The 16,148-nt window shown below is 41.3% G+C and overlaps 1 protein-coding gene across 1 annotated transcript in view; it reads left to right on the top strand.

The window, feature by feature from the left end:
• Nucleotides 1-4,523, top strand: part of fbxw7 (F-box and WD repeat domain containing 7) — a 167,003-nt gene extending 162,480 nt beyond the window's left edge. The window contains exon 13 of the mRNA XM_057331100.1: nucleotides 1,413-4,523. Coding sequence (XP_057187083.1) covers nucleotides 1,413-1,681 — 269 coding nt within the window. The 3' untranslated portion in view covers nucleotides 1,682-4,523. The remainder of the gene's footprint in view (nucleotides 1-1,412) is intronic.
• Nucleotides 4,524-16,148: the final 11,625 nt, after the last annotated feature.

Raw genomic sequence — 16,148 nt, 5'->3', positions numbered from 1 at the left:
TTTAAGAAAACAGTAAGCTTTCCAACCACTTTATGAAAAGCTGCATAAATATTCTTTACAAAAATGTACTTTTGTGTTCATAGAGGAGCTAGAAGCACATAACAGAGCATATCAATTCACAATGAAATATCTATTTTACTATTGCCACAAACAGCATTTATAGGCATCAATCATACAATCACATTTCTCCACACCATAGTCATCTGAATACATTTTTCATAAAAACCAGTCTCCCTTCACATTCGAGAGCCTGAGTCTTTAAAAAAAATAAGAGCGATGGAAGACATGATGAAAGGGAATGGGAAGGGCTTGTTGGAGCAGCCTAGAGGGCAACATTGGGGGATGGACCACTATCTTTTTCAGTTTGTGGGTCATTTAAGTGAAGTGAAGTGACCCATTTGTCAAGTATGGTGACCCATACCCGAAATGTGACCTCTGCATTTAACCCATCCAGAGAGTAGTGAACACACGCACAGCAAGTGGTGAACACACGTACACCCGGAGCAGTGGGCAGCTATCACTGCAGCAAGTAGGGGTAAGGTGCCTTGCTCAAGGGCACCTCAGTCATTACCCGCCTGCCCTGAGGATCGAACCGGCAACCTCTCTAACCATTAGGCCACGACTGCCCACCATTTAAATAGGTCATTGAGCATTTCCTGTTTTCATTTATGACTGTTGTTTGACATAATACGGAAAAACACACATTTGACCCCATGCGAGATGATCAACTGAGAGACGGAGCTTTGAAGTGTGCGTGCTCATAGACACAGAGTTACTCATTAAAGAAAAAGGACCATTGTGCGTGTGTAGTGTCTCGCACTTCAATAGAGAAGGGCCATCTCATTTACATTCAGACAGTTGACTTTAGAGCGCCGCTAATGGGTATTCATGAATGAATTGATGCCTTTTGAAATGGATATTTTTAGTTTCATTCACTCACGAACATCACAGCGTCCCTTTATTTTAGGTATTTAAAAACACCATTTGCTTTCCAGTTGTATTTGACACTACAGATAGCTTGTGATGATGCTATAATACACATCAAGTGTGTTATCTGACCACACCCCTTCGTCTTCCTCCGCAGAGAGCTAGTGTAGTGCATGTCTTTTCCTCTTTACCTCTCTGTTTCGACAGCAGTCGAAGCGCTTTTATATTGTTTAGACTCTGATATTTCTTATTTAGGCCTTTCAGAAAGGCTGGCTCAATTCAGTACCTCAAGGGCACAGAATCAAAGCCATTAATGCCACAGTATTTCCCGTAACCATAGTTACACCTTCTCTCCTCTCTCTCGCCGTAACGGCGAGTTGGTGCAGTTCGATTTTCTGCCGAGGACTATCGGTGCTTGCAGAGTGTCTGTTGAGCCGTTCCATCTGGCGTGTCAGCTCATAACTTTCTCTTTTATTCTCTCTCAGGTCCCCACAAACACCAGAGCGCAGTAACGTGCCTGCAGTTCAACAAGAATTTTGTCATCACCAGCTCCGACGACGGTACGGTGAAGCTATGGGACCTGCGAACGGGCGAGTTCATCCGTAACCTGGTGACGCTGGAGAGCGGGGGCAGCGGAGGGGTGGTCTGGAGGATCCGCGCCTCCAACACCAAACTGGTCTGCGCGGTGGGCAGCCGTAACGGCACGGAGGAAACCAAACTCCTGGTGCTGGACTTCGACGTGGACATGAAGTGAGCCGAGCGATGGGGTCGAACTTAGGGGACTCGTTTGGAAATTGGGAGGGGAAGCAGAAACCCGCCCTGGGCCTCTGCCCGGGCCAGGACCGATCGCTCAATTCATGGCATCTCCACCTCCCGATAAGTTGCCGCCAACATTTTCTCCCTGTCGTGCCACGGCTCGCTCCGGCCAGAGTTCTGTTCACCTTCTGGATGGATTGGGGGGCGGACTCTTACGCACTGCAGCATTCTGGGAAAGGGGAGGAAACCGATGACTTGGGAAGACAGGAGCGAGCTACTTCCTGGATTCTCCCATTTTCGCTCAAGGCAACATTGCACAGAGACTTGTTCACTCAAGCCTGACTGAAATTCACATCCATATGTACAAATGTTTTTTTGGTTTTTTTTGATCAAAACAAGTCGACACTGTATACATGAGACCCTATTGCATCAATAAGGACAATTGAGTGAGAAATAGTGTATACAAGTACAACAAAAAATTAGCAGAGTAAGAATTTGAAGAACTTTGTACTGCAGGAGTGTTTAGAGAGAGAGAGAGAGAGAGAGAGAGAGAGAGAGAGAGTCGAAGGAAGCCAATTTTGTCATCAACCTCAGCATACGCCAAATATCCCTTTCTTCCTCATGCGTTGGTTTTCTTTTGTCTTTTTTTATATTATTTTGGGGGATTTTGTTTTGCTTTGTTCCCCGCGTCTCTTGGTTTTCACGTCAACAGCTGTGAAATACAGTGTGCTTTGCAAGTTCAGCATTTTGTTCCGACTGTTGCAAACAACAGGTCTCAGTATTAAGCTAAACCCACTGCTGTTTCACGTGTTCGGGTTTTATTTTTTAAGCGTTGTCATTTAGTACTCCGTAAGCAGTGCCTCTCTGGATCCCGGGTCGACCTGCTTTCCTTACGTTTTTCAACCAATCTGGTTTCGTTAGTTCCTCAGTGCTGGTGCTTTGTGGGAAATGGGAATTGTTTTCCCGTAAACTCCTGGGAATATGTCCCCCCACACCTTTTCCCAGTACTGTCCATCCCAGTGGCCAAACTGGATTTATGCTGCTAGACACATGGAAAAATATGGTGGAACTTTAACTGGCTGTGACGTTTTAGTCCCAGACTAAATTCTAAAACTTGTAGAACTTGTAAAAATGACACAAACCTACCAACAAAAGCAAGACATCGACATAACAGCTTCTTTTTTGCCACTGAAACTTGAGCCAAATGTGCCTCTACGAGGCGTAGAGGAGAGAGAGATTGTCTTGACAAAGAGACGGGTTTGCCTGCTGGACGAGGAGAAACTATTTTGCGCGAGCGCGTGGCCGTGCGTGCGTGCGTGTGTGCCGGTGTGTGTTTGAGCAAATTGTTCGCACATTCCTTTGGGACAAGAGCTCCGTCGGTCTGTTCTGTGTGGAAATGTATGCTTGGACAAACACCGTTCTTGTTTTTAATTGGTTGAAAAAACGAGATTGTTGAAACCGCTGTAAAGTTACTGATGTAAAGAACATTGTTAAGTTCATGCAGGTCTTAGTGTACAGAAACGGGCATCCGATATAGTTTTAAGCGCTAGAGCTAACCTGGTCTCCACTGGTGACGCTCTGATGGTTTTTTGGAATGGTAAAACAGCGTCATAGATATACAGGACGTAACCGCATCCGTAGCCAAACAATTCGTCTCATCCTCAGTCACACAACTCAAGCTGAACTGTGAAAGTGGTTTAACACTGTATATTAAAAGAAAAAAACAATCTTGTTCTTTCTCCTGTTTTTTTCCTGTTTAATTTATAATCTGGTTTGAGAAATCAGATGTTGGAGCTGTTTTGTTTTTTCAGTTATTGTAAACTGCCTGGCATAACAGACAGAAAAAAAACCTTAAAGGGATTGTGTATTTGTTTGATTCATTTAGAATGTTTATTTTCTTATAACTTAAGTGCAATAAAATGTGGGTTTTTCTTTTTCATTTCAAGAATTTTGGTTGTCTGTGTTCCTCACTGTGTGAAAGTGTCATGTTGTCCAATAAAGCTTCTACAGTTTATTCTGCTTAAAAAGCGTTTCCTAGCGATGGGGCTTTTTGGTTAGTGTGATGATTCATTTATCACGGCAGAAGAGCTGCTCATCTCAGGTCTGCTGGACGCAATGAGCGCTGCTACATTTCTCTTCTTGTAGCCCCAGATACTTCGAATTGACTGAATTGGTGATACGTCATTAAAAATGAGGGAGATCAAAATAGTTTCTAAACCACTATGTGCTTGTTCCTCAAATTCTTTATAGTCTCTCACAAATACATAATGATAGTGAAAGTCCTTCACAATGAACAAAAGTTTATCTATTGTGCAATGATGCATTTCACTGTATCTATTGCATAGTCATCCTGTCGGATGCTTCAGGATGTTCGTAGCCTGTTGCCTAGCAATGGATCAGCTCTGCTGCTTCGTTACCACACACATTGCGTTACTATAACTCAAATATGAGGGCCAAAAGCCAAACCTTTATATTCATAACTTCTCTATACAATAGTTAGGTTGTTTTAGGCAGGAAAATATGTGAAAACAGTCATTCATAAGTAGCACTTGATATTTCTATATTCTGTTTGTTTACCTGACAAAAACATATTACCTTATGTCACGTCAACGAGTAGAAACCATGAAGTGGAATTCTTATTTTATCTGTTTGTCTTGAGCGAGCGTAACTCTCCCTTATAGAGGCTGAATAAATAAACTGTTGCTAAATACACTAGTTAAAAACTGTCAGGATATTTTGGTGTATTTGATGTCAAAGAAACAGCGAATATACTGAAGCTGGATAAAGTGCTCACTCTGCGACACTGGATCTTATAGAAAATAAATTATTATTATACAGTGCTTCAATATTTATTCTTAATGTTGTTTTTATGATGCCCCTAAATGGACCGCCAAATGCCTTAGACACATTTCGGATTATCTGTCGGTTCTGGTGATGTGCTTCTTTTATTCACTTCCAGGCAAAAGTCTTAAAGCATGTTATAAATCAGTCCCAACCCTCTGACACCAAAAAAACACTCCGTTAGGAAATCTTACTTGAAGATTGATTGATTCACTTGACAGTCAGTGACTAATCACTATGGACTTTTTAATGGGATTGATGTCAGTTACTGTTACATACTCTTACACTTTCCTCCCACCTAAAACTTGACATCCCTCAACTCTATTTGGAAGCTGACTAGACATTGCAATGTCATTTTTCCATTTAGTGGATGTGAAAATGTTATGTATTGGCTTCTCAATGAGCAGTTTTCTAAAAGCTTAACCCCTTATCAAGCCATTGATTTAGTAAAAATAGATTTTTGTTACATTTTTACAGTTTGTGGGCTTGAGTTAATGTGTTCTTTAATGTAACTGAGTTTAATTCAGACCAGGTCACAGAGCGCTGGCTCCAACGTTTCCCCTGAGCTGCACGCTTCTGACGTCGTTCTCGTGCAGATGGAAAACAAAATTCTGCACAGAAGGCAGGCTCAAAGTGGTAGAACAGACTTGAAACTGTGAGAAATCGTGCCTATATATACACACTATATATACTGTTTAAATTGTAAAAAAAAAAAAAAAAAGTAAATCTGGGTAACTCAAATATTTCCATTAGAATTCACCAAAAATATATTAAAATATTAGTTAATTAAATATATTATTAAAGTTTATTTAATGAAAAAATATGTATAATATATGTATCATTTTAGAGAAATTAACTGGGATTGTAAACAGTTTTTTAATGTCCCAATTAAAAAATCGGTTAAATGATTTTAAAAGATTTTATAAAGTTAATATAAGTGTTTCTTTTTGTGATATTTACTAAGCCACTTGAATTATTTTTTAGAGTTATACATCACTGAAGTCTTGTTTATGCTTGATGTGTTCATTGATGATATAATTTGCCATAAAATTATAACTAATAATAGGGGACTATCTTTAGTTTCTTTCCTATCTTTTAGGAGAAAATAGTTTCTAAATAATGTAAATAACTACAGTGCCTTGAAAAAGTATAAGATTAAGATTAGGCAACAAAATGTGAATAAAATGAAGGGGGATGAATACTTTTGCAAGGCACTGTACATGATATTTAAATCTTGCAGTTTCTGCTCAGGTGGCTGAAAGCTCTGCCTAGTAGAATTGAGTTTTAATCGGAATAATGAAAATGAGTGGGAACATTACCTGTCTATTAGCAGAACACAATGTGACAGGGAAGCAAGAGAGAGAGAGAGTATCATCATTGCGATAAGAAAGAGAGGCTCATTTGGAAGAGATTGAGGAATTCATGAGAGTTGAAAGGGGGGATAAAGGATCAGGATCTTTTTCTTCACCCTGGTCTCTTTGTTCTTGTAATCCTGCCCTGCAGCTTCAGAGGTGCTCCATGAGAGAATCCTGTCTGTACAGTCAGATACTGCCAATACCATAAAAGATAATGCATCTACATACATATTCTTCACTGCTGTGATAATCCAAGGAATGTGGGGAAAATGCAATTTTACCAGGAATCTTACTCAATAAAGGATTATGCTGTTGCATAACAAGAAACAAATAATTGATGCTCATAGATGTAATTGTGGATCTGGAGTAATTAAAAGAATGGTGGTAAATAGTAATTTAATACAGATTAGATCTTTGAGTGTGTTTTAGACTGTCCTATATTGAACTTTTTATTGTATGTGGAATTTTTTGTTTTTAAAAAAATATTCACAGACAGAGGGTTTGATGACGCTGTATTGCTGATTCATGCCTCATTTGCTCTATTTCACACATTGTTGAACAGTTGAAGTAACAGCTATGTTGTTTAAGAGTTTGCAAACAACTGGAGAGACTATAGTGTACTGTATCATTATTTTACAGTCTTTTAATTTCCTTCTAGCCTCTCATTGGCACTCCTGTTGTCTTGTATCTTGCATCATCATGTTTTGAGCCTGTTTTGAGTATATCCAGAGGTACAGATAGAAGTATAGAACTCCATCACTTGATTGAAAGTACAGATGGCAAAATATTACTCCATTACAAGTAAAACTATAGAAGTATTTGCTTGTAAAGTTACTTAAATGTCAAAAGTAATTTTCAATTAATCGCATTGGAATTATAAGGTTCTATATACTGTATATCGAGCTTCAAAGTTTTGCATTCCATTGGACTTTGTAGATTAAAGTTTACATGTTTTCAAAGTTAATGTTTTCAAAAAAGGTCTCAAAATTTACACAATATAAAGAAATTGTGCATCACAGATTATGCATCACATAACGCAAATAAACTGTCACAGAATGAGAATATGTGAATAACTCAATTTTGACAGTGTTAATTAAATTAAATGCTCAGAAATGAATAAACTTTTACTCGATTCTTTTTGTTCTTCTTAATTTACTTTTATGAATTTAATGTTTTGCTTATAGTAATTATGTTTCATGTACAGCTGCTTTATAACAATGAAAATTGTAAAAAGCACTATAAATAAACTTAAGCCATTATAAAATACCCGATTTGTAACTGCTGACTGCATTACATATGGTATCACTCTACCACTTTTGTTGCATCTGTGTTTCTTGGCCTTGCTACGCATATGTAATAACCATTTTATAAATCACTGCGAAGCTGTGTTACAGTGCATTTTATAACAGCTTTAAGGGGTTTTAGCAAAAAGGGGATTTTACCAACATTCTTCAAAATATCTTCTTTTGTGTTCTGCAAAAGAAAACATCATACAGGGTGAGTAAATGTCCTTTTAAAGTCACAAGTTTCCAGAAAAAATTTATACAAGTTAAGTACAGATACTCAAAAAAGTATACTGCAATAGTCAAGTAAATTTACTTCATCACTGCCCACCTCTGCTTACACCTTATTGCTTGGTATTGTGCTGAGTCTGCGACAATTCTCCTCTGCCTACTAAAGTTTAACAAGTTGAATACAGTAAGTTAGATTTCAAACTTGAAATCTCTGGCTCATTGGTTTGCTTGACTTGACCTTAAAGGGGTGATATGACACGGCTAAAACTAATATTATCGTTTGTTTTAGATGTAATGCTATGTGTATACATGATTTAAGGTTCAAAAACGCTGTATTTTCCACATACCGTGCATGTTTGTATCTCCTCTTTGCCCCATCTCTCTGAAATGCGCAGATTTTTAACAAAGCTCATCGCTCTGAAAAGTGAGGTGTGCTATGATTGGCCAGTTAACCAGTGAGTAGTGATTGGTCGAATACTGCAAGCTTGTGATGGAAATGTGACGCCTCTTACCATATTTGGAACATCTGGTTCCAAAGCAATTGTACTGGCAGATACGTCCATCTTAATGGCGTATACATTTGGGCGGTCTTAGTCAAATCATGCCATGAACTGACGTAGATTTGTGGGGGTGTGGTTACACAAGGCGTTTCATGCAGGTCTGGGTGAGCACTCACTTTTAGATAGAATGCATCTTTTGTTCTGACACTTTAATTTTTGCAATTTTACATGTCTAATACATGCATGGGCAACTTATAACACACCAAAGAAAAGCACGTGTTCGTGCCATATGACCCCTTTAATACTAATCACAATTACTTAAAAGATTAGAATATCATTTATCTCTCCATCTCCCACCTGAAAGGGATAGTTCTCTCAAAACTAATCCTTTCAGGGGGACCCTGCGAAGAAAATATCCAAAAATATTTTTATAGATGAAAGTTGATGCTGCTGTTTTTTTCCATATAATGAAAGTGAATCGAGAACTGAGGCTTTCAGTCACTAACATCTTTTGTGTTTTATGGAGGACAGACAGTGATACAAGTTCATGACAACAGGAAGGTTTTTAAGTGATGAACACTAGTTTAAAATGATGAATTTGGTTTGGTGACACTAGTTCCCTTTCTGTCGGTCTCTCAAGATTGTGTCGAACTGACAGGTGGGGTTTGATCTTGAGAACCTATCAACTCTGATTGTACTTTTTAAAAGGCCAATGAAATTGGCAAATGGTCTATTCATTCACCTTTTGTTCTTCGAAACCTGCTGAGCATCTTTATATGCAAAGCGCTTATCTCTCTGTACTACTGGACCATACGACGCAGATCAGCGGACTCGGCCTCTCGGTACGACTCCCCTCGGGCGTTTCGGTGGAAAGTCATAAGTGTCCAAAAGAGCAAATTTCCCTAAAAGAGTTGAGAATTTCCTACAGCGTGCACGTGTCGCCGCTGTAATCTTGGGTGTGGCCGCTTTGTTCTCGACCCAGATGGTCACAAATCCTGTGTCAAATGCTTGGGGCTCAAGCATGCTGAGACAGCGTTCGTAGATCTGACATGTCCGCACTGCGAGCACATGTCGATCAGGGTGTTGCGGTGACATGCGGCTGTGTTCTGCATGGACACAGCCACAACACCGTCTGCTTCCCACACCGCGACGGCTTCCGAGCCTGCCGTCCATGCCCCGGCACGCTCACCTGTCCCGACTCCGATGAGCGGCAGTGGACCGTCTCATAGCGGAGATGGTGACGAGGACGAAGTGTTCGTCGCAGCATCGGATGGCGACTTCCGGACATCTGATGCAGAGGACTCCCTGGAGCTCCCATCTACGGCTGGTTGAGCCCAGGACAAGGACCTGCTTTCTCAGGGGAAGGGCACGGTCTGGAACCCGAGACCAGACCTCTGGAGACTCCATGTCTGGCTCCTGGACGGGACGAGGAGATCACTCAGGCCAGGGCTCCTGCCACTAGGCGCCTCTATTCCTACAAGTGGCGCCTCTTCTCGTCCTGGTGTGCTTCCCGCCGGGAACACCCACAGAGTTGTGCGATCAGTGTCGTGCTGTCCTTTCTTCTAGAAAGCAATCTCTCGCCATCCACCCTTAAAGTGTATGTTGCCGCCATTGCTGCACATCACGATAGGATTGCAGGTAAGTATCTGGGACAGCACAACCTGGTCATCAGTTTCCTCAGGGGCGCGAGGTTAAATCTTCCCCGACCACGCTCTGTACCCTCTTGGGACCTTAATGTGGTCCTTGCGGGCCTTGTTAGGGCTCCGTTTGAGCCCCTAGGAAAGGCCGCTCTACCTCATCTCACGATGGAGACGGCTCTCCTAGTGGCGCTCACCTCTATCAAGAGGGTAGGGGATCTACAGGCACTCTCTGTGTCCAACGAGTGTCTAGAGTTTGCAGCGACCCGGGTATCCTCCCAGGTTCCTCAGCCCAAAAGGTGAATGTATGGGTGCGCCATCTTCCTTTTATACCCGTATGTACGGGGTGGAGACTGGCGCGTCATACCATTCGCCAATTTCATTGGCCTTTTAAAAAGTACAGTCAGAGTTGATAGGTTCTCAAGATCAAACCCCATCTGTCGGTTTGACACAACATCTCGTTCCCTCCATCAGGGAACTGAGGTTACATCCGTAATTAAGACGTTTATACACATACACCTTCAATCTACTGGTTTGTACAATGTCTTTGTTAGTAATACATGTGAAACAGTTTCGTATTGTGGCTTCGTTATCTTCAGATCAGATCAGATTTTGTTCTTAATAGAGTGAAGTGTAGGGGGTAAGAAAGGGGACACAGACAGGTCAGACTCAAACCAGATCTCTCTGCGCCAACAGCTCTTACAGTCCATAGCACGTGCACATTCCCACTGCGCTACCCCTCTGACAATATGTTACATTTGTACGAGTTTAAACTATTAACAGCATTTAGATATTTTAGAGTCAGATTTTAGATTTTAACTTTTGACTTGTCACGCAGAACGTGATTTGCACGAATAAATAAATGACATTTTGAACACCTTTTAGATCTGCAGGGATGTAACATTTGGACACATTGGCATTGTGCATCACCATGACTCATTTTAGAATAATCCTGTTAGCTCACTGCCAGCTGGGCCACTGTTCGGTAATTGCTCTGCCAGTTTGGTGCCCAGGGAAACACTGATGCTCACTAAATCGTGCCTGTTTTCCCCATGTGCCTTACAGTAAGCCAGCAGTTCTTGTCCATTTGCAACCCAAAGAACTCAATGATGCGAGTCAAACACAGTCCTTCTTTTGTTTCACAGACTCAGTCCTCGCTGCACAGCTTGATTTGTAGCCCTTTAACAACTGCTCTGGTTTGAAACAATGCATGACATTCAAGTCACGCTCTAATGTTTAGCAATTGTTTTAAATGACTATAAAGCACAAATGTTTAAAATTATAATCTTGTTTTTGGCTAAGTTAATTCAAGTTAAATGAATAATTGCTAGCTTTGGTGTAACGTCAAGTCATATTTTGAAAAATCCAGTAAAACAGAGAGGCGAGCATCTGTTCATACAGATCAACATCAAACCACAACAGCATGTTGTGAACCCCAAAAGGTCAACACTACATTAAGCTTTTACAAACTTAGCTTTATATAAACATTTATTTCTGATTCGAGATCCTGCACATACAATATCTCACGCTGACAAACAGAGGCTGTTATGAGAGAAGAAGAGACTGCGTATACAAGCAATTATCCCAAATAGAAGCAGGCCAGACTCACCAAGTAATTACACCCTCCATCTAACAGATCTCCAGCATGTTGCTTACCATGACAGCTCTGTTATTACACTGGCATGGTCACCGTTCACCCAAGCGGGAGGCTAACACTCTCTATCCACCTCCATCTTTTTACAGAGCATGCAAATGATTACAGGCAGCCATGCACTTCCAGTTATTGTGCCCATATAAAATGCAATGACTTTCTCTGTTTATTCGCCTGTAAACCTTTCTCGAGATATTGTGTCGTGATTCTGCCCATCTGGTCATGTCTTTTTTGATCTTGTAGCAGAATCACGGCAGGATCCCTTGTTTTATGTGAGAAGCCATGATATGTTTGTTTTTTATTTTCCTTGTGTTTTCTAGTGTCTTGTCTGTGGCCCCGCCCCTCTCGTTTCCTGTATTGTCTCCCACTTGTGTTTTATGTTCCACACCTGTCCTCGTTCGTTATCCCTTGTTTGTCTTTCCTTTAAATACCCTCTTGTTTCTTTGTCCTGTTCTCGTGCATTGTATATGGTGTCTTTGGTGGCGTTCCTTGTTTATTGTATCCTGTTATTTCCTGTGTCTCCCGTGCTCGTGGTCCGTTTGGAGTGTCCTGTCAGTTAGTAAGTGTTTAGTTTGGTTTATCTAGTGTTGTTTATTTTCAGTTTAGTGTTAGTTAGTAGTCGTCCTGTCATTATCTTGTTGTATTGTGTTTTCCCCCATCGTGGGTTTTTGTTTTGTGTTTCTTGTAAATAAAGTCTTGTTTTTTGTTAACCTCATTCCCCGCTGCCTGCAATTGGGTTCTTCTGCACACTTTTCATGACATATTGTGCTTGAGACCTTGAATGAGTGTGCACTGGTTCAGCAGTGAGTGTGTGGAATGCATCTTATTCCTGTTAATTACTCTCCAGCACTTTTCAGTATCAGATCTTTATAAACAACATTTAAAGGTACAGTAGCAAGAATAACCTATTTCAATGGTTCCCAAACTGGGAGGCGGGACCCCTAGAGGGGGCACGATAAGGCCCAGGCATTGTCAGCTGTGACTCCCAACATTATAAATTCAACTGCCAGCATTATTTTTCTATAATATTTTGTAATCTTCCCACTGCTTACTGTTAAGAGCTTGCTTTAAAAACCTATGCACTTGTACTTCCTCTGCATGTACAAATGAAATCATATTATATTGAAATCAAACCAATATAGGCCTAATCGAGTTTGCAGGTAAAGGACGTTTCATGAAAGTGTCTTTATGTGGGTTTATGTGTATGTAGTAAATTACATACAAAGTAAATGCAAAGATGTGAAAAGACGCAAACTCGAGGTAGGCGACGCAAATGACATGAATCGGGTTGCGCGAGTAAATTACATATGAAATCAATGTACATTTTACATTTACATTTAGTCATTTAGCAGACGCTTTTATCCAAAGTGACAAGTGGAAACAATGGAAGCAATTGGAACAACATAAGGACAACAAAAAGCATAAGTGCAATAAAAGAAAACTGGTCTCATATAGCCTGCCACAGTAAACAGCGCTAAGTTTTTTTTTTTTTTTTGAAAGAGTAGAAAAGAGATTGAAGTCAGAACTGATCAGTCAGGTGTTGACAGAAGAAATGTGTTTTCAGACGGTTCTTAAAGATGGCTACAGAATCTGCTGATCTTGTAGCAGCGGGCAGATCATTCCATAAATGTGGAACCGATGCCGAGAAGGTATCTGAGAGAGATTTTTTACCTCTTTGGGATGGCACCACAAGTCTGCATTTGGGATGGCACCACAAGTCTGCATAAATCTGCATTAGCGAGTGAAGGTAAGGGGGTGCCAAATCAGTGGTGGTCTTATAGGCCAGGAGCAGAGTCTTGAATTTGATTCGATCGACTATAGTGAGCCAATGTAACTTAGTGAAGAGAGGAGTGACGTGCGCTCTCTTTGGTTCATTGAAGACCACTCTTGCCGCTGCATTCTGGATCATCTGTAGAGGTCTGGTTGTGCAAGCTGGAAGTCCAGCCAGTAGCGCATTGCAGTAGTCCAGTCTGGACAGAACAAGAGCCTGGACTAGGACTTGCGTAGCATGCTCGGATAGGAAAGGTCTAATTTTCCTAATATTGTAGAGCAGTGGTTCCCAAACTGGGGTACGCCAGGTGACGGAGGGGGTACGTGAACAAAATCCTGAAATCTACTGTTTACTTAATTATAACGCACCTGACAATCAACCAGTCATGTTTTTCTCACAAGCTAAATATAAAGACGTGCTCCCTCTAGTGTACACACAGCAAAATAGTAGTCACGTAGTGCCATAAAAGGTCAAATTCATGACATCCAATCAAAAAATATGCGTCCACTCATGTGTAAGCGCATGTCTTTACGTAGGCCTACCGCATGTAATTCGACTGCACGCGGCTTGGAACGAAGCAACAACTGCTTGTTAAATTAAAATGGATAAGTGGTTGCAAAGATTTAGGCCCGCAGCCACAGAAAGAAAATCGACTCCCAGCAGCTCGGATGATCCACAGTCTCTGACTACACTCAGGGTCCCTCCAACAGCACTTCGGCTGCAGGTGTAAATCAACAATCCGCTCCGGTTGACACCGACACAGATAGCGATGCATCGGAGACTACAGCGTCAACTCAGATTCAGCAGTTCACAGAAAGACGATCAAAAAGGCGTAAATATGATGAGAAATACATTTCATATGGATTTACTTACATTGGCAGTGACGAAAATCCCAAAGCACAGTGCGTTATATGTGCAAAAGTACTCTCTCATAACTGCATGAAGCCAGCGTTTTTGCGCAGGCATTTCGAAACAAAGCATGCGACTTTGAAAAATAAACCGCGAGAGTTTTTCGAAAGACAGTTAAGACAACTCGGGAGTAGTAAGGCCCTTATAACAGCATCAGAAAACCTTAATAAGAAAGTACTGGAAGCATCCTACATGGTGAGTTACAGAGTGGCTAAAACGGGCAAATCCCATACTATTGTGGAGAACTTAATTCTTCCTGCTGCAGCTGATATTACGTATTACGCTTGTGGAAAAAGCCAAAAAAACAATACAGAAGATGCCGTCATCAGACAACACAGTTTCACGTCGCATCGCTGATATGGCAGAAGACGTTTTAAAACAGCTATTGCTTCGCATAAAATCCAGCGAATTCTACGCTTTACAAATCGATGAATCAACGGATGTAGCTGGTTTGGCTCAGCTGCTGGCATATGTCCGGTATATTTATGATGGTTCAGTTATGGAAGATATACTTTTTTGCAAACCGTTGGAAGGCAGAGCAACTGGAGAGGAGATTTTCAAAGTTTTAGATGGCTTTATAACATCACATGGACTTCAGTGGACAAATTGTGTGGGCATTTGTACTGATGGAGCGAAAGCCATGACAGGCAGGCTGAGTGGACTGGTATCACGTGTGCAAGCAGTTGCGCCCTGCGTGGTTTGGGTACATTGCAGCATCCACAGAGAAGCGCTGGCCACCAAAGGAAAGGCCTGATGAATGTCTTAAGGAAGTTTTGCAAGATGCTGTAAAAATTGTAAACTTTATTAAAGCAAGGCCTTTGAATTCTCGTTTGTTTTCTGCATTGTGCAATGAAATGGGCAGCGACCACGTCACATTGTTACTACATACTGATGTACGATGGCTGTCCAGGGGAAAGGTTCTCACACGATTGTTTGAATTGAGAGATGATCTTAAAGCTTTTTTATTGACCATCCCTTTGAATTGAGTAACCGCTTACATGATGAAGAGTGGCTTACAATATTGGCCTATCTGGGTGATGTTTTTTCCCGTCTGAATGAGCTGAACATCGGATTGCAGGGAGTTGTCACAACCATATTTAATGTACAGGACAAAACTGAGGCCATGATCAGAAAGTTTGCTCTCTGGACTAATTGCATTAACGAGAACAGCACCGAAGCCTTTTCATCATTGCATGATTTTCTGCTAGCAAACGAACTCAGCCTTACTAACAGCATTAAGCGTGACATAATGAAACACCTTTCTGAGCTGTCTTCTCAATTGCGCAAGTACTTTCCCTAGACAGACAATTCAAACACCTGGATTCGCAATCCATTCTCTGCAAACAGCACAGCGCACCTTCCTGTTTCTGAGCGAGAGAGTCTCATTGAAATCTCTACGAGTGGCGCTTTGAGAATTGACTTCGCACAAAATTTACTGACAGACTTCTGGATAGCTTTGCATGCAGAGTATCCTGCCTTAGCCGATGGCGCTTTGAAAACATTACTGCCCTTCTCCACAACGTATCTTGCGAGAGTGGGTTTTCAGCACTTGCCCACATAAAGAACAAATATCGACACAGACTCTGCATAGAGAATGATTTGAGACTCAGACTTTCTCCGATACAACCAAACATCACAGAGTTATGCAAGTCATTTCAAGCACATCCATCTCATTAAACAGTGAGTCATTTATTTATATATGAGTCATATATCATTTATTGTTTGATAAAAGAAAATTACATGTATTTAGAATGCAAATAAAAAAATGTTTGAGACCACAATTGTGACTGTAAGAAAGGGGGGACGCAGAATGATGTTAAATCACTGGGGGGGTATGCCATTGTAAAAAGTTTGGGAGCCACTGTTTTAGAGGATGAATATACAGGACCGGGTGGTGCTGGCAACCTGATCAGTGAAGTTAAGCTGATCGTCGATCACCACTCCCAGGTTTCTGGCCTTTCTGGAAGATGTGATGGTTGATGAGCCCAGTTGAATGGAGAAGTTGTGATGACTCTTTATGTCGGACGGGATTACAAGCAGTTCTGTTTTAGCAAGGTTCAGCTGCAGGTGATGGTCGTTCATCCAGAGCGAGATGTCGGCTAGGCATGCTGAAATGCGTGCAGAGACAGTCGGATCGTCAGGCTGAAATGACAGGTGGAGTTGTGTATCATCCGCATAGCAGTGATAGGAAAAGCCATGTTTCCGAATGACAGAGCCTAGGGATGTCATGTATATATAAAATAGCAACGGACCAAGCACTGAGCCCTGAGGCACCCCTGTGTCGTGT

Source organism: Triplophysa rosa, linkage group LG4 (genome assembly GCF_024868665.1).
Source record: "Triplophysa rosa linkage group LG4, Trosa_1v2, whole genome shotgun sequence".
NCBI classification, from domain to species: Eukaryota; Metazoa; Chordata; class Actinopteri; order Cypriniformes; family Nemacheilidae; genus Triplophysa; species Triplophysa rosa.
The sequence above is the reverse complement of the archived record's forward strand: the minus strand, read 5'-3'. Positions and strand labels throughout refer to the sequence as shown.